The sequence below is a fragment of the Jaculus jaculus genome, chromosome 8, assembly GCF_020740685.1.
Source record: "Jaculus jaculus isolate mJacJac1 chromosome 8, mJacJac1.mat.Y.cur, whole genome shotgun sequence".
Taxonomy (NCBI): domain Eukaryota; kingdom Metazoa; phylum Chordata; class Mammalia; order Rodentia; family Dipodidae; genus Jaculus; species Jaculus jaculus.
Genome location: NC_059109.1, coordinates 33,714,520 through 33,733,312, shown reverse-complemented (window position 1 = coordinate 33,733,312; position 18,793 = coordinate 33,714,520). Strand labels below are relative to the sequence as shown.

The following is an 18,793-nucleotide window of genomic DNA, read 5'->3' as shown; positions in this document are numbered from 1 at the left end:
AATATAACTTTCAAAGTGAAAAAGTCCACATTTAATCTAAAATACTTTTCAAGTTTTAGAGCAATCTGCCTCTGCTCAACACACATAAATGAATATTAAAAAATATTTTATTTGGGCTGGAGAGATGGCTTAGCGGTTAAGGACCCTGGTTCCAGGCTCAGTTCCCCAGGTCCCACGTTAGCCAGATGCACAAGGGGGCGCACGCATCTGGAGTTCGTTTGCAGAGGCTGGAAGCCCTGGCGCGCCCATTCTCTCTCTCTCCCTCTGTTTGTCTTTCTCTCTGTGTCTGTCGTTCTCAAATAAATAAATAAAAATTAAAAAAAAACATATTTTATTTATTTATTTGCAGAGAGGGTGAGAGAGAAATGGCATGCTAAGGCCTCTTGCCACTGTAAACAAACTCCAAAAGCATGCACCACTTCGTGCATCTGGCTTTACATGGGTATTATGGAATCAAACTCCAGCCATCAGGCTTTGCATGCAAGCACTTTAACTGCTGAGCCATCTCTCCATCCCTAAATAAACTTTTTTTTTCAAACTTTTGTGTTTTATGTATTTATTTACTTACTTATGACACAGAGAGAAAGAGTAAGAGAGAGAGAGAAGGAGTTAATGGGTGTTCCAGGGCTGGCAGCCACTGCAAATGACCTCTGGACACATGCACCATGTTGTGCCTCTGGCTTTATGTGGTTACTTGGGAATCACACCCATGACCTTAGGCTTTGAAGGCAAGTACCATAATTGATAAGCCATCTGTCCAGCTCTAAATAAACTATTTTTTAACTTACAACTCATTGTTTACAAAGGTACTATTCAAAATAGATATATTTTAGAAATAACCTGCTGACCCACAACAGAGAAATTTATACATATGATTACAAATATTTAGTAGAATTTTTTAAGCTAAGAAAGAACCAAGTCATGTTGATAGAAGTAAAATGGATGCAACCAGAAATGATCATATTAATGAATTAAGGGAACCTCAGATAAGCATCACATGTACCCTTTCAATTATGATCCTAGATTTTATATAGATATATAAAACCATGTTTGTGTATATTGTTGTAGGTTTTGAGAGCAGTGGAGCATTTCTTGGCTCTGAGTAGGCTTGGCTTGGCTTGTAGAGTCCCAGACTCTCAACAGACACTAACTCACCAAACCACTGGCTCTCAAGTTTTTTTTTTTTTTTTTTTTTTTTTTTTTTTTGTCAACCTGGTCACTCAGAACTATGAAACAGGACATAAGGAGAGAAGGAGGGCAGGCAAAGAAGACTATGCCAGCAAGATTTACTGGAATGGTGTTAGGAAAAAAGCTTCCCGTGGTAGATGGGTGTGCAGTGGGAAGAGACACAGAAAGAATTATTGATGGGAGTTTGGGATTGCAACAGCTTTTGTAAGTTCAGAATGAGACAGAGTGGTGATTCATATAGAAATTAGGCATTGGAGAGGCACAAATCATGAAATATCTGGGGCTCTGTAATTGGTGAATAGGTTCGGTGAGATTGTGCAGGCTCACTGAGAGCCTGCCAACATTCTAAGTAAGTTTTGGGCACACAAAATAGGGAAACAATGAGCAAAGCCAGGTCATCATCTTGTGTTCTGATGAGTCATTGTCCCATGCCCTGGTCATCACTGTGACCCCAGATAATCTACCTTCTCTCTGTCAATACTTGAAAGTAGAAACAAAGCTGTTTCTAGGGACCAGGTGTTAGCAGTGAGTCTAGGGTCTGAGAGTAACCACACAATCCAAAGTATACTGGCAGGGCAACGTTTGTTTCGGCAGAAGGATGCCCAGCCATGAACAGTTCAGACAGGCAGAGCAGGCCAGCAGCAAGTCAGGTGGCAAATTGAATCTCCTAACATGAGTGTCCTGTGTCTCATTCTGATTCATCAGAGCATGGCCTCACAATCTCACTTGTTTGGCTAAATATAAAAATGATGTAGTTTCTAGGGAAAGCTAGAAGTTTTGGGTCCAAGGGTTCATGGATCCTTTGGTCCCAATGATTGTGAACTCTTCTGGTCTCAAGGATGCTGACTCAGGAATGGGTGCTTCACACAGAATGGTGTCCTTCCAGAACTCAGTGTCTCTATCTTGTTAACCCTTCTAGAGAAAAGGCAGCATAGACAATCTCTCTCTTTATCTCTCTCTCTCTCTCTCTCTCTCTCTCTCTCTCTCTCTCTCTCTCCTCTCTCTCTCTCTCTCTGACTAACATAAGAGGAGAGGGAAGAAAGTGAGAGTATGACATAAGACATGCTCAACATACAATGCATACATGAAAACCTAAAATAGCTTTTTTTTTTTTTAATGAGATGTTTAGTTAGGGAAAAAGGCAAGCACAAGGGCATTACAAAACTTTCTTGTAAACCTGTAAGTTCCCAAATTCAACCTATCTTACACCTTATCTTGTACACCTGCAACATAAAGACTGTTAGTGGAAGAATCATACTAGAGACCCAGAGGTGGAGCAAGAAGAACTGTCCCATTGCAGTGTGTTGACTGATTCCATCGGAAATGCAACCACTCAAACCTTTATGCTCAAGGACACGATTATTTTGTTTATGGCTCAATGGAGAACAGCATTGTAATGAAAATAATAGAGCTACTGTGCATGCCATATAGAACAGATTGAATAACAGAATGTCTTGGAATATTAACACATTTACTTCAAAATATGACCAACATTACCAAATAGGCTTGATTTTTTTAAAAACTCCTCCCAAAAGACCCATGCTGAGCAGGAATAAAATAAGTGTCTAAATTTTTAGGTTAAATAACTTAGAAACATGTTCTATAATCCATTGGATTAAAAGTAGATTGAAGATTATATGACTATAAAGCTCTGCTTTTTATATTTTAAAACAATTATTAAAATTTTACATAATTCCTTCCTACCACTCTCCTTTTCCACCCTTTCCCCTCCCCCTTGCCCACTCTGCCTTCCCCTCCACTGAATCCCCTCTTATTTCCAAATATTCCCTCTTCTAATTTGATGTCCTTTTAAAGACTGTATATGGGGCTGGAGAAATGGCTTAGCAGTTAAGTGCTTGCCTGTGAAGTCTAAGGACCCCGATTTGAGGCTTGATTCCCCAGCACCCACCTAAGACAGATGCACAAGAGGGCGCACACTTCCTGGAGTTCATTTACAGTGGCTGGAGGCCCTGGCGCACCCATTCTCTCTTTCTCTCTATCTGCCTCCTTCTCTATCTGTCTGATAATAAATAAAACAACAACAACAACAACAAAAAAAAAGCTGTATATGTTTGTTTAGACATTTGAATACAACCTTACTAATTTAATTTAAGTCTCCATTGAACATGGTGAATCAAAGTACTTATATTTTATCAACTATGTACTTCTTAAACATACACAAATAAACTTTTGAGAAAGAATGTTGGTGGAGCCACAAGCTCTGTGCCTCACATCACTCCCATAGCTGACCTTCAGGAGCATCTGAGACTAGGGCCACCAACAGTGACTCTAACAGGACACTCCCTAAGCCCCTAAGAGGTGAATCCTCAGAAAACAGCTCTTCCTGTAAGGGTACACTGGGCAGGAGATGCTGACCTCTGGGGACCAGAGAGAGAGCTTGGAACAGACTCCAGGCAAGACAACTGTACTCAGTGGCTGAGGTAAAGTACCTCATAGGCCTCCTTACCCAATTCTCACTGCTCTTGCCTCCCCTACTTCCCTATACCATCCTCTAGAAAAGAAAAAAAAAATTTTTTTAGAAATTGTTTTTTCTCATTTCGTGCACCTATTTTCTTAAGTGCTTTAGATTTATTCTGGCATATTAAACTTGTTTTTGTTTTCAACTTTATGATTTTTTCTCACACATAAAATTCATAGCTTCCTTTTTTTAATAGTCCATGTTTTGTCTGATTGACCAAAACCAACTTCCTTGAAGTGATTTTGCATTCAGAGGTCCTGAAGTAGAAGGCTTGAACATGATATAAATTCCATTCGCATATATTTTACTCCGTAGTATAATTTTGCAAAATTTTACAATTCTGTAGAAGAGCACCCCTCTGTTCCAAAAATGTGTTCTTATCATACGCTTTCTCATTGGTGAGGAAACATCAAGTACGGATCTCATGAATAGTAATGAAGCCTCCGGCTGGAAACCAGCCATACTCTCTAGCCTGTTGTGTTCAGCTACAAGTTATGTGCCACATCTATCACATTGTATAAAGAAGAGATATTTATAAGGATACAAACCTTCCAAGATCTTTAAGAATAAAAAAGGAATGTAATAAGATATCTTATTTTTTTGTATAAATAGTTCTATATATAGTTTTAACATAACATATGTGGAATTAAAGCTCATGTACCTTAGGTCATTATGAGACTCTTGACTATTAAAGTGGGTTACTCTCTGAGAATAAGGAAGCCTCATGTCAGCCAGGCCAGGAGCAGTGGATCAGGAGAACGCAATGGCTTGATCAATGCACCAGGGAAACCGGGAAGCAGCTTGTACAGGCTGAGATTTCTAACTGGACTTTGACTTAGATCATGTGCCTAGAAAAATACAAAATGACTACTCAGTCATATTTAGAACACTGATAAAGGAGACATATACCTGAATTCTGTATTCATGACAAGATATACAGCATTTTGTTTTCAAGTCACAGAGGCCTCTTTCTCTGACCAGATTCACTAAGTTCTGTTCTGTTGGAAGTTCTTTTTACATACTGAGATGATTCTAAGGATGCTATACTATTATAAACCAATCTGAGGTCAGTGCCTACTGCTGAGGGCAGGGGTCAGTTCATTCTATAGAACCCTGTACTGAATTTGGATTTAATGATTTAAAAGTTACCTTCCAAGAATCATTCTCATGTTTTGTTTCTGTTTCTTTTCCAACAGGGTCTTTGGGATGTTCACACACACTGAAGACAGAGAGACTGTCTATGCTTGGTTTACATTTTCACACTGGCTTGTATATGCCAATAGTGCTGCAAACCCAATTATTTATAATTTTCTCAGTGGTAAGTTTTTAACTGCTTCTTCTATAAACAATAGCTTTTCCCAAGAATGAGGCATCCATTAACAGATTTGATTAATGAGTTAATTAAGAGATTAGTTGAAGTATGACTTTTCCATGACTTTGTTTTGAGTTTCCTCTTTTATGAAAGAGCAGACATACCACTCAACTCATCAGATAAAATGATCTTATTTGTTTTACATTTTTAAATATTTTATTTACTACTTTATTTATTTAGTTTGAGAGAGAGAGAGAGAGAGAGAGAGAGAGAGAGAGAGAGAGAGAGAGAGAGAATGAGAATGGGCATGCCAGGACCTCCAGCAACTGCATACAAACTCCAGATGCATATGCCACCTTGTGCATCTGCTTTACATGGGTACTGGGGAATTGAACCTGGGTCCTTAGGCTTCTCAGGCAAGTGCCTTAACTGATAAGCTATCTCTCCAGCCCTTTATTTTTTTTTTTATGGAACTTAGAAAATAAGGAGAAAGTGAAAATTGTGAGATATGAATAGTACAGAATTTTGCTTGTCATGTCCTAAAATTCTGATTACCTTCATGTGTTTTGCTTTCTTACATTATTTCTTTGCATACATAAACATAAAATAATAAATTTTGTCATGCTACTGAATAGTAGGATAACCACAAATACTAACAATCTACTGTATATTTCAAAAAGCTGGAAAGAAGGGTTATCAATGATTTTATCATAAAAAGGATACATATTTGAGGAAGTTTTTTTTAACTGTTCAACTTCATTTAAACATTAAAAAATGCATACATGTATTTAAACGTCATATGACACATTATAAATATTTATGATTATATACATTGGTTATTAAGTAAATTTTAAAATCATAACAATAAATAGGTTCATTTGTAAAAAATAATTTTGCCAGAAATCATTGCCCAATGACTAAAGCTCTGAGCATTGAGAGCTGGTACAAGGCACTGGGAAGTTGTAGGATCAAATGTTTGAAGCAGAAGGCATAATACCAAGCCAAAATCCTGGTGTGAAGTTCAGAGTGGGCTTGGGAAGACAACTGATAATCAGTGTGTGCCTGCCACTGTCTGGACCTTTGTGCTCTCATTTAGTGTCTTGATAACCAGGCCTGAGCTAATTGAGGCACAAAGAGAGTAAAGAAAGGTCCCGATCCTGCCATCAACTCTACTGAGGATGAATTTCATTTTCTTAATTCCCCAAACTCCCATCAACAATTTAAAGACAACAATGGCTTCCAAAGCTTTTTCCCTCTTCATTTTTTTTTTTTTTTTCCTGTTTTGTCTTATGTGGATTATGAGCCTGGAAACATCCATACATGCTTTGATTTATTTTTCTAGATTCTTGGTTGAACTGTTTGTGTCAATAGTAGTTTCTTTAGCATGTAATGAGTCTCTGTATGCTTGGCTACATTGTTGTTGTAACAATTAGGCATTTCTTGGTAAGTTTTGCCTAAAGGCCATTACTGTTGTACTTGTAGAGAAAATATACCCGCATTGACAAATGCAGAAATGTGTGTAGAGGGTGAGTGATACAAAAGCCAAGTATAATGTGTGAAAATAACTCATTGTTTAAATTTCCTTTTTTGTTTCCTCCACGTTAGTTATGTTGGCTCAAAAGAGTACCTCAGTTATATCCAATGCATTATGTGTTGAGCAGTTTATGCTTAACTTCTTTTCCTTTTATTCTATCTGACTTTTATTCTACCTCTATCAGGAAAATTTCGGGAGGAATTTAAAGCTGCATTTTCTTGTTCTTGCCTCGGAGTTCACCACCACCAAGAGGACCGCCTCACCCGGGGACGGACCAGCACAGAGAGCAGAAAGTCCCTGACCACACAAGTCAGCAACTTCGATAACGTGTCAAAACTCTCAGAGCAAGTTGTCCTCACCAGCATAAGCACACTCCCAGCAGCCAACGGGGCAGGACCACTTCAAAACTGGTAGAATATTTACTCTAATGAGAAGGATGCCTGAAGCAAGCTACTCTCTTTTAAATCTCTGTAAACAAAAATTATATTATCCAAATTATCTGAACTGATAATGTCTTGTCCATTATTTTTTTTTAAATCTATTGTTCTTTGGAAATAAAAAGAACATCAATTTAAAAGAATTCTGAGCCTTTGACATGTTAGGAGCTTAACCTTTTACTGAAGTTATTTCAGGCTATTTCTCTTTTTGTCTTGTGAACTGAAGTTTTTGATTATTAAGTGTCTGAACATTTTTAATTTTTAAATAATATCTTGTTATTTCAATGTCGCATCTTCAGATTTATGGTTAAAAGTCTCCAGAAATATGGGCTGGGGAGATTCCTCAGCAGTTAAAGGCTCTTGTTTACAAAGGCTGCTGGTCCAGGGTTCCATTGTACAGCCACTCGCAGGAAGCTGTACTGGCCTTTGTTTGCAGCAGGAAGAGAACATGGTGCACCCATACACACCCATGCAGACCCATACACACCCATGCAGACCCATACACACCCATACACAGACACACACACCCATACACACACACACACACACACACACAAACTAAATAAATGAGTACGTTTATTTTAATCACAAAAAACACAATTCAATGAACTTCCTTTGACAGCTAAAATAAATAACAGCTACCAAAACTAACAGTTCCATGTTAATTAACTTAATTTCTGTTCAAAATTTCAGACTGCCATTATAATATTTATATCTAGAGTAACATATTATTTGTAGGTATTCAGAAACTATCCTTACAAACTACATGAAATTTAGAAACCTGATTTTCTACTAATTTTATCACTCTTTTACTCAATATTTTTAAGTTTATAACATTACTATCTCTAACTTGCTTTTTTGATACAGAAAGACTATTAATGTATTAAGATAAAAATTTGTAGCAACTGCTAATACATAATAATTTCCCTCTCTAAGGAAGAATTTAACATTTAAAAATAGTAGATAAAGCCAGATTATGTCATTCTTCTAAGAAACAAGAACAGAGCAGTCAACCTTGCTGGATTAACACACACACACACACACACACACACACACACACACACACATCAACTCTGTGCTAGGTGACTGCAGTCAAGGTGAGAATACCTCTCTCTACCCAAGACATTAGCAGAACTACAGTCATGGGCTGGGCTGGGCTGGGCTGGGTGTGGCTTCAAGGCTGAGCACTTCCCTTCCAGCATGCATCAGGGCTGATTTTAATCCTCAGTAGGAAAATGAATGCTATAATCAAATGAGAGAGACAGGTTGATGATCCTCAGGCACAGCAGACCAGTGACACAACCAAGCACAGTGGTTCCCACCAGAACATTGGCAGTACTGTTACAATTCCTCCCCATTTAACTACAGTTCCCTCTCAGTGTCAGTGATTCCACCTGTGCCTGGGACCAAGAATCAGGAAGTTAAAATGACAGGGGGGCTTGCTTATATTCACATAAGTGAGATAAGATGTTTAAAATATTTTGTACAAATGGGATTTTATACTTGGATTATTTAAAGCACTGAATATTTTAAATTTGTTCCTCTGCAAAATTCTGATGATTCAAATTTCACTTTAAGTTACAGGTAAAAGAAATGTTTATAAAAAGGTGCTTTTAATCTTATAGTATAGATGCAGGTATTCTGATTGTATAGAAACAGTATATGAATATAAAAGTATTTAAGAAATATTTTATTAGAAAAATAATACCTTTCGGTTTGATTTTCCCAACTCCCCATTGTCCGAGAAAAGTAATACAATCAAATTATCCACAGTTTTATTTCAATCTCAGAATTTAGAATTTTCTTACTTTGTGCCTTTTCTATTCTACATGAAGACTAACCTACTATATGAGGTTTATTGAGATTCAAGTGTTGAACATCATTCATTGCACTTATATTCTCTCCCTTCCACTCTTTGTACATTTGAGCTTTTTGGTCTCATATAAACTACATTAAAGGAGGGGTTGTAATTTTCAGATGCTGATGAAATTAGCACTTTAGTTTGAAGAAAACTTCAAATAGCCTTGGTCATATGCCTTAATAGCCAAGTAATAGTTTAGTAAGGATAATACTACAATTTTATTCAATATATTTAAGCTTCATTATTAACCCCAGTTTGTGAGAAAACAGGAGACCTTAAGATGCTTAGTTATTGAAAAGAAAGGAGAGACTTTGAGAGGGAAATAAGAAAAGGGAGGAAGGAAAAGGAAAGCAGCCTTAAGGAAGGAAGAGGTAGGGGAGGAGGGACTCAGAGAAGTGGTACTTGTAACAGACTTAAAGCCAGAATCAGTCATTCTCAAAGAAGTATGGTTCCTGCACCATCAGCATGTGCAATTTCTAGGAAGCTCTTAAATATGTAATTTCCACACTGTCCTGAGCCCAGTGAACCAGAAACTCTGAGAGTGCTACCCAGGAACTGGAACCAATGAGTTTATAAGTCCTATAGGGCATTCTGAAGCATCTTAAGTGTTTACAGCCACTGCTCTAAGTGATGTTTTCTGACATCAGCTTACTAGCCCATGTGAAATGAAGTCTTTTACTGCACAGGTATCTACAACAGGGAGTACCATCATCACTACTGTCAGCCTGGCTGGAGGTCTGAAAGAAGAGACTGAGTGTCCGTGTGAATCTCATTCATTCATCTCAAAGATGGTTTGCAAAACAGTTGCAACTGTGTTTTTAATTTGGTGTGAAAGATGACAACAGACTAAAAGGCACATTTGTGCTTTATAGTGACCTGAATGGCCACCAAATTCCCCATTTTATTTAGTAAAGTTTCAGTTTTGTGGAAACAGATCATTTCTAAGAATAATAATTGTCTAGAAGAAAACTAATGAAATCATTAAGTAAAAGAAACTCTGGGAATGGAATGATGAACCATGTATATGTCCCTCACCATGTGGGCCCAGGAATCCCAAGGGATTTGCATTTAGAATGGTTACCTTCATAGGACAAGTGGTGAAGAGACCAGGGTTCCTAAACCATGCCAATATTGTGGGGGGAAATGGTCAACTACTTACCTCGTTATTTGCTAATGACACAATGAGAAGACTTCTTAGGAAAAAATTTGTTTGGAAACTCACTTATGCTACATACTGAATGTTTATCTCTATTTCTACTGTATTTCAAACGTTCAATATAAGATGTAAATCCACTGGATTTATTATCAATAAGAATGATGTAATAACGTTACTCAATATGTTTGATCTTCATTATTTCTGAATATCTATAATATCATGAAATCCTTGATATTTTGGATTCATTTATTATTTAACCTTTGTTTGTGAAAAATAGGGTAAAAACATTCCTAAATTTGACAGAATGTGGTGAGTTTCTTGAATGTTACATAACTTTATAAATTAGTGATGTTTATTAAAACAAAGTCTCTCCCCGGTGCACACTGATTTTATGAAGAATATGGTGAAATGCTTGTGAATTATAGACTGAATTTGTTTAAATTGGAAGAATCAGGACAACAGCACCCTAAAGCTATTTACTGACCCAAATTGAAAGGAGGGTTACTGTTACTTTGATGGTAGTAATAAAAAATACCATGTTTTTCACTTGATATAAATCAAATAGTAATCAACTACATTTCAAAAAACAATCTGTCTAGGAACTACAATTTAGAAAGCTTTTCAATGGCAGTTAATTTTACAACAGATAAGTTTTCTACTTCCTATAAGTTACAAATTAAACAACAAAGCAAATTCCATTAGGTTATTTTCAAATGGTTTTCAAATTGCATGAAACAAAATCATAAAAAATTTAGAGCCAATATATAAGCAGGGAAATATTGTTAATATGCCTATTCTATTACCTTATATAACACAGAAAATGAAGTACAAAAGCATGGAAAATGCTATTATCCCTCAAAGAGTACAAAGTAAATTGTTTTCTACACAACTACTGCTATTCAAAAGGGGAACAATAGACTCCTCCAACTTGCCACGAATTTTTATTTTTTTAATTTTCTTTATAATCTTTGGAGTTAAAATATCTTCTAAGCTTTCCTTGAAATGTGTTTGTATAGTTTTGCCTGCATATGTCACATCATATCAACTGTTAAACAATTATACATGTAATGCTGTTTATGCCTAATTGTACTGTCTTCATGAAGAAATGCTTCATCAAATGTAATGTGATGACACATCCTTCACTGCAGTTATCATGTATTTCTTAAGTAAAAAATCATATTTAAATTTCATAATCACATTCACATTGTCCTCTGTATTATATGAAGTTTTTTTTTTTGTTAGATAAACTTGACATTTGCTCATAATTGGTGTCAAATCTTGCAGTTCAAGATTGAATTTACCCTCTTGCAGTCCTTAATGAACAAAATATTTTTTCCAATAAGTTTATATATCCAGGGCTAATCATGATGAAAAAGACTTTTAACATTGTTTCTAAGAGCAGATACATATAATAAAGCTAAAGATCAATATAGAAATATTTAACAGATATTATACAAAACCACATACATGTTTATAAAATTAAAATTATGAGCTTTTATCTGGCTCATAAGTTTACTTTTAACTTAGAGAAAATGCTGACTTCATGATTTTCAGTTTATTATCATATTATGTAAATGTATGAATTGACTTTGTCTAGATCAATATATAGGACGTTGCTTTAAGTGTGATTATAGATTATTAGAACCTCTAATCTGCTTTTCTTTTACCTATATGATTCGCATAAACTTCATAATTTAAATATCAATGACTTAACTTTTGCAAATATATTCTTATGATGAGCTTTTCACTCTAACTTTTTGAATGATAAAATAACTGCACTAGGTGACTCATCCCAGTGGAAATGTGATTGAAGTGTGTGTTAGATTCCCCAGGTAAGTGGTCAGGATTTTGTGAGCAGCCCACAGTCACAGCCTAAATATTTGAGTGTTCTTCATGCCAGTCTTGAAGAGAAGGCAGACTGCTTCCCCTTCCATCCAAGCCAATGAGGACGGTCACAGAGGAAAGCTTGTTGGAGGCATTCTCTGGTCCTGTTTCATATATGTGTATACAAATAGTACCCTCATATGATAGAGGGTCATATTTTTGTTCCATTTTTAGTTTTGTGAGGAAACTTCATGCTGATTCCCACAGTGGAAGCATAACCTTACACTCTTACCAGCAGTTTCAAAATTTCAGTTCTTGTATAATTTTTCGTTCAGGGTGAATACACGGGTCTAATTTCACTCTTCTACATATGAATATGCACGTTTCCCACATCATTTGTTGAAATGCCCCCCCTCCCCCCAGTGTCTGTTTTTGACACCTTTACTGAAAATTAGGAAGCTTTATCTATGTGGGTATATTACTGAGTCCTCAGTTTTAAATAATAAATTAAAAATATAGAGATAATGCTGTTTTATCACTATGGCTTGAAAGCATAATTTGGGGCCAGATAGTGTGATAACTCCTCCATTGATTTTTCTACTTGGGATTGCTTTGTCTATTCAGTGTCCTTTTCTAAATGAATTTTAGAATGTCTCTCAAATTTTGTTGGGGATTTCATTGATTCTCTGAACCACTATCAGTAACAGCCATTTCCCAATGAAATCAGCCAGTCTATGAGCACAGAAGTTCTTTCTATTGCTGAGTATTTTCCCTGATTTCTTTCTTCAGTATCTTAAAGGCAGATTTTTTTTTTTTTTTAGAATAAGGTGTGCATGTGCAGTGCATGCATGTATGTGTTCAAAGGTGTGCCCTACACACACATGGACAAAGGCCAGAAGAAGGCCTTAGGTGTTCTTGACTCACTTCTGCCTTACTGAGTCAGTCTCTCAGCGAACTGCACCTTCTGCTTTGCCATTAGACTTATCTGACCAGAGAGTGGCAACCATCTTCCTCTTTCTCTGCTCCTCTAACTGCTGGGTTTATACTATGCACAGCTATGCTGGTTTTTACAAGGGTGCTGGGATCAAACTCAGGTCTCTAGGCTTGCAAAGCAAGTGCTCTGACAAATTGAGCTGCCTATTCTCCCCACTTTAAAGATTATTCAAAATGTCTGTTACTAGTTTGATCATGTTTATTCCTAGGTGTTTTATTTTTGTTATTCAGTGCTAAAGACCAAATGCAATGTCTTGCTTTAGCCAAGCAAGTGCTTTGCAGCCCTAGGAATTATTTTTTTTTCTTTTTAAGATATTGTAACTGTGATATTTTTCTCAGTTCTTTTCTTGACAAGTAGGTTGTTGGTACAGAGGAAAGTAACTGATTTTTTTCTGAGGAGATTTTTTTATCCTGCTACTGTGCTGACAGTGGATCTTAGGCATGAGAGTTTTCTGGTTGGGGACCTCAGAGTCTGTTACACATAGGGTCATTCGTGTAAAAGTGGGGATAATCTCTCCTATAAGCCTCTTTTCCTCTCATAGGCTTTTCCTTTTTTTTTTTTTTTCAAGTCTTACTATTCCAGCTAACATTCTTAGTAACAGTGGCAGGCACCCCCATCTCAGTTCAGATCTTTCTAAAAATAAGCTCAGGCTTCCCTAGTTAGACTTTTGTTATAGCCTGTAATATGTTGACATGTGTTCCTTTTACTCCTGGTTTCTTTATAATTTTCATCATGAAGACTTGTTGTTGAACTTTATCAAATGTTTCTGTATCATTTGGAAGAGTATGTGGTTTCTGTCTTTAAACCATAATGAACTGTGTATGTTAAATCAATCTTAAATATCTGAGATGACACAAATTTGATCATGGAGTATGAACTTCTGTGATATTCAACTCAGTTTGCAAGGATGTTATTAAAAATTTTTGCATCTAGGTTCCTGAAGAAATTGGCTTAAGGTTTTCTATTTTTGTTGTGGCCTTATCCTATTTGGGTACTATTATCCTATATTATCCTATTTGGGTACTAACATACTACTGGCATCATAGAATAATAATAACTTGATAGGATTCCTGCCTTTCCAAATTTGTGTGACAGTTTGAGAAGTATTGGTTTTACGTCTTAAAAATGTGATGAAATTCAGCAATGAATCCATCTGACCCTGAGCTGTTTGTGCTGAGACATTAGTTACTGCTTCAGTACCACTGCTTATAATGGGTTTGTTGAAGTTGTTTATTTCTTATTGATTCATTTGGGGTAGATTCTATATGATTATTGATTTCTCCATTTTTTTCATATTTTACAGCTGCTTGGAATTTAAGTTTATAATAGTGTTCTTATAATCATATCCATTGTTTTTAAGTTTGTTCTAGCTCTAGCTACTGTCTTTTCATCTATAATTGCTATTTTGGTTGTCTTTGGTGGTCTTTTTGTAATGTTGTCTGAGGCTAAGGATTTGTTAAACTTGTTTATCTTTTCAAAGAACCAACTCTTTGACTGAATACACACACACACCCACTATATATATATATATTTACATACATACACATACATATACATAGTCACCACTTCATTAATTTCTGCCCTAATCATTAATATATCTTGCTATTTCATTTGGATTTGGCTTATTACTGTTTTTCTGGAGTTTGAAGAACATCATCTGATTATTTATTTGATATTCAGCAGATTTCTTAGTGTGAGTAATTACAGATAATCACTTACCTCTCAGAACTGCCTTATTCATATTTAAGAGGTCCTAGAAAGTTGTGCTATCATCGTCATTTAATTGTAGAATTTTAAAATCCTTCTTATTTTTATTTATTTATTTATTTGTTTATTTATTTATTTGAAGGAGGGAAATTGGCAGAGAGAAAGAGGGAGAGAGAGAGAGACAGAGAATGGGCTCACCAAGTTTCCAGCCACTGTAAACGAACTCTAGATACATGTGCTACTTTGTGCATCTGGCTCACATGGTTCTTGGGGAATGGAACTAAGGTCCTTTGATTTTTTAGGCAAGCACCTTAACCCCTGAGACATCTCTCCAGTCTCTAGTTTTAGGTTTTTTAAAATTTCCTCCATGATTTTTTTTTCAATGACCCATTGTTAATTCAAAAAGAATACAATTTAATCTCTAAGTATGTGTGTAGTTTCTCTTATTCTTGATTTCATTCCAATGTAACCTGAGGATACAATGAGTTAATTTAATTCTTTTGCATTTTCTTTTCTTCTTTTTCATTTAAAAAATATTTTATTATTTATTTGCAAGGAGAGAGAGAATGAGTATGCTAGGGCCTGTTGCCACTTCAAATGAAATCCAGATGTGTGTGCCACTATGTGCATCTACCTTATGTGGGTACTGGGGAATTTAACCCCAGGACATCAGGCTTTGCAAGCAAGTGTCTTTAATTGCAGAGTTATTTCTCCATCTCTCTTTTGAAGTTTTTAGACTTGTTTTGTGGCCTATGATTTGATTAGTTCTACAGAAGGCTTTGTTGGCTACTGAGAATGTGTTCTTCATAGCTGATGGATGGAATGTTTTATGATGTCTGTTAGGTCCACTTGAGCTTTGGAATAGTTTAGCCCTGAAATTTCTTTCTTGATTTTTAGTTTGGAAGACCTATCTATAAATACATATATAGTATTGATTCCATTGTACTACATTTCAGGCCTTCAACAGCAATTTATAAATAGGTACAGTCATTCCTTTCATCAATAGGAAGTGTCCTTCTTGATTTCTTGCAAGAAGTTATGGTTTGGACTCTACGTTATCAGACAGCACAAAAGCAGTGCCAGCTTGTCTTGAGCTTCCATTTGCTATGTAGGATTTTCCTGTACATGACTCACTTTATGGGTTTCTTTGCCAGGGATGTACAATTCTTGGAGAGAGTAGAATGACGGATATTTTTATTCTGTCAGCTATTTTGCATGTTTTAAATGGTTGTTTGCATAATTCAAACCATTTGCATTTTAGATGATGTGCTATTTTCTGTGCTTCTGTTAGTTGTTGTTCTGGTTGGTTAGACAATTATGAGTTCTTTTCTTGTACACCTGTTTGCATTATGGGTTTACAGGTCACTCTTTTGGATATGATGGATTTTGTGTGTGTGTGTGTGTGTGTGTGTGTTTCGAGTTAGGGTCTCACTCTAGCCCAGGCTGACCTGGAATTCACTCTGGAGTCTCAGGGTGGCCTTGAACTCACAGTGATCCTCCTACCTCTGCCTACTGAGTGCTGGGATTAAAGGCATGTGCCACCACCCCTGGCTCGAGTTCTTTACAAGCCTGTCTTTATTCTGATATTCATCTCATGATATCCTGTACAATCATGAATTCAACTATCATTTTCTTCAACTGCATATAGTATTCCTTTACCTATATTCTGTAGTACTGGCTTAGGTATTATGAAATGTTCTTATTTCTCCATCAATTTTAAAAGATAACTGTGCTGTTTACAGTAATCTTGATTGGCGGATATTTACTCCCAAGGTTTAAAAAGGATTATTCCATGATTATCTTTTCATCTTTCTTTGTAATTTTTAATCCTGACTCATATTTCATGAAGAAATTTTCTCTCATCTGTTTCAGTTTCTAAATGTTTCTTGTGTTGGCTCTTCATGTATTTTTCTATGTTTAGAAATTTTCATATGATAACTTCATTAAATAAATGTCCTGCCCATTCAGACTGTATTTTGATTGTTTCTTGTACCTTCAGAATTTTAGTATATTTTCCTTGTTTCTCAGAGTTTTGTGTAGTTTTGGTTGTAATTGTGTCTTTATTTTTCTTTATAGGTGACTGAATTTTTTTCCACCTTGTCCTCAATCCCTGAAATTCATTCTTCTGCTTTCCACTATTTCTATTTCTTTTCTTGCCTTCTTGGATATCCCTGGCAGGCCTTAAACTCACTATATAGCTGAGAATGACCTTCAACTTCTACACTTCCTATGCCTTCTACATACAATTTATGTAGTGCATAGGATTGAACACAGAGCTCCTGTACGCTAGTCAAACACTTTCCCAGTTGAGTTACATTGGCAACCCTCACTATGATTTTGTATTTGTTTGACTCATTTCTAGTATTTCCATTTGGATCTTATACACAGTCACAATTTCAAAGCTGCATTTTTTTTTTCCTCTGTGTTTTTAAATCTTTTCCGAGTTTCTAACCATTTCATCCACTTTGCTAGGTTATTGTCTAGATCCTATACTGATGTCCATTTTTCATTCATCTAAGTCCTCTGGGGGTTATTGATCCTTGTAAAGGTAAGGGTCAGAAATCTCTCTGACATTTCACCTATGTCATTATGTTTTGTATCTTGTATTGATGTGTAAGCTCAGAAAGTCTTGTAGTAGCCTGCTTTCTCATATTTGTGTGCATGTTTCTGTATTGTTTTGTGTATGTGTTAGCTTACAAGTCCTCAGATTTTCTCCTTTTCTCACTTTTTTTGCTTGTCTGCTTTCACTTATGTGCTCTTCGTGGTGAACTGTCTCCACCTGGATGTTATGTCCTCCATGACTACGTAGGGGGAAGCCATGTGCGGTAACACATACATGTGACCACAGTGCCTGCGTCAACTTGTGTACTGAGCCACATCCCTGATAAGGTTCAAAAACAGTGGCACCAGGTACTGATTTGGAAATATGTAATTTATAGATTTGCAGAGCTCAGGATCCGAATTATTAAGTACTAATATGAAGAGAGAAAGGGAAAACAAGAGGGAGACCAGTATGAGTGAGAGAGACAAGTACATGTGGTAGAGGAATGAGATATGATAGAGAAAAGATGGCAGTTTTCAGAGCAAGACTGTCAAAAAGTATATTCAGAAAAGATTAAAAAAAAAAACTTTCATTGGTTAAAGAAAGTATAGGAGTGAGAATAAAAGTAATTAATATGCAATAAAGAAAAGCAGAAGGTACTAAAGCTTCCAGCAGTATTTCTAATGGAGATGAATGTGTTTTCTCCTTCCCTCTCAATCCTTTGTAGCAATCACTGCAGATGGAAAGAGGTCAGCTTGTCTCAGTAATTCCAGCCAATTAAATTAGTGGGTCCTTCCTGCTAAGAGGGTGTCTGTATGGGGATTCCACTTTCTGTCAGAATTCCCAGATCTGTGTACCCTCCCCAGTGCTCCCTACAGCTCCCTGCCTCACCTACCAGTTACAACTGTGTTCCTGGTATTCAGAGGATAATTCTTTTCCTACTTCACCTGGGGTTCTGAAGGTTCCAAATGGATGTGTAAGGCCCACCTGCTTGTATTCACCTTTGTCACTGCCTTCCCTATTGATGATACTGTACCACAACACTTCTCCCTTTCCATTGCTGCCAGGTTCCCAGGAAGTGAGCAGGTGTGTTGTGTATGTTTGGAGCAGGGTGGGGAGGGAGGGGAGAATAGGGGAGAATGCCTTCTCAGGTTACTAGCTTCCAGGACCTGGAGAAAAATCTTCCCTTCAGACTCCTGCCTCACCCTTCCGCCTCCATCTACAAACCTGCCTTGCTTTGGCTATGTTGCCATTCACAGGTGTGTTTCTGGGTCCTAGTAAATTTCTCCTACTTCCTCCTTTATGTGACACACCTGTTAAGTGGGTGGGCTGCCTCCCTGACAGCTCTTCCTGACCTGTCAGGATATGGAAGCCTGGGAGTCACTTTTCTTTCAGAGATATCACACAGGTTTCATTTCTGCTTTTTCTGTTATAAGAATAGCATATATATATATATATATATATATATATATATATATATATATATATATAAATTTAATTTATTAGTTTTCATTTCAGTGAATACAGGCAGTTTGGTACCATTATTTAGGCTCATCTGTGATCTACCCCCTCCCATTAGACCCTCCTTGTTAATGAAAATGGGTCGTGCATTGTGGAGTTAGCCCCCAGTTATTAAGCTGATTCATTGGTCTAATTTGGTCACACAGAGGCAGCAGCTGCTAATCTACAACCTCACCAGAAGTCTTTAATTTTACCATTTTTACAAAGACATTTTTTCACTCCCAGATTACCTGACTTC

At 36.5% G+C, this 18,793-nt stretch overlaps 1 protein-coding gene across 1 annotated transcript in view; it reads left to right on the top strand.

The window, feature by feature from the left end:
* The window catches only part of Hcrtr2 (hypocretin receptor 2), a 107,293-nt gene extending 96,128 nt beyond the window's left edge, over positions 1-11,165 (top strand). The window contains exons 7-9 of the mRNA XM_004668188.2: positions 4,864-4,985; positions 6,698-6,923; positions 9,498-11,165. Coding sequence (XP_004668245.2) covers positions 4,864-4,985; positions 6,698-6,923; positions 9,498-9,552 — 403 coding nt within the window. The 3' untranslated portion in view covers positions 9,553-11,165. The remainder of the gene's footprint in view (positions 1-4,863; positions 4,986-6,697; positions 6,924-9,497) is intronic.
* Positions 11,166-18,793: the final 7,628 nt, after the last annotated feature.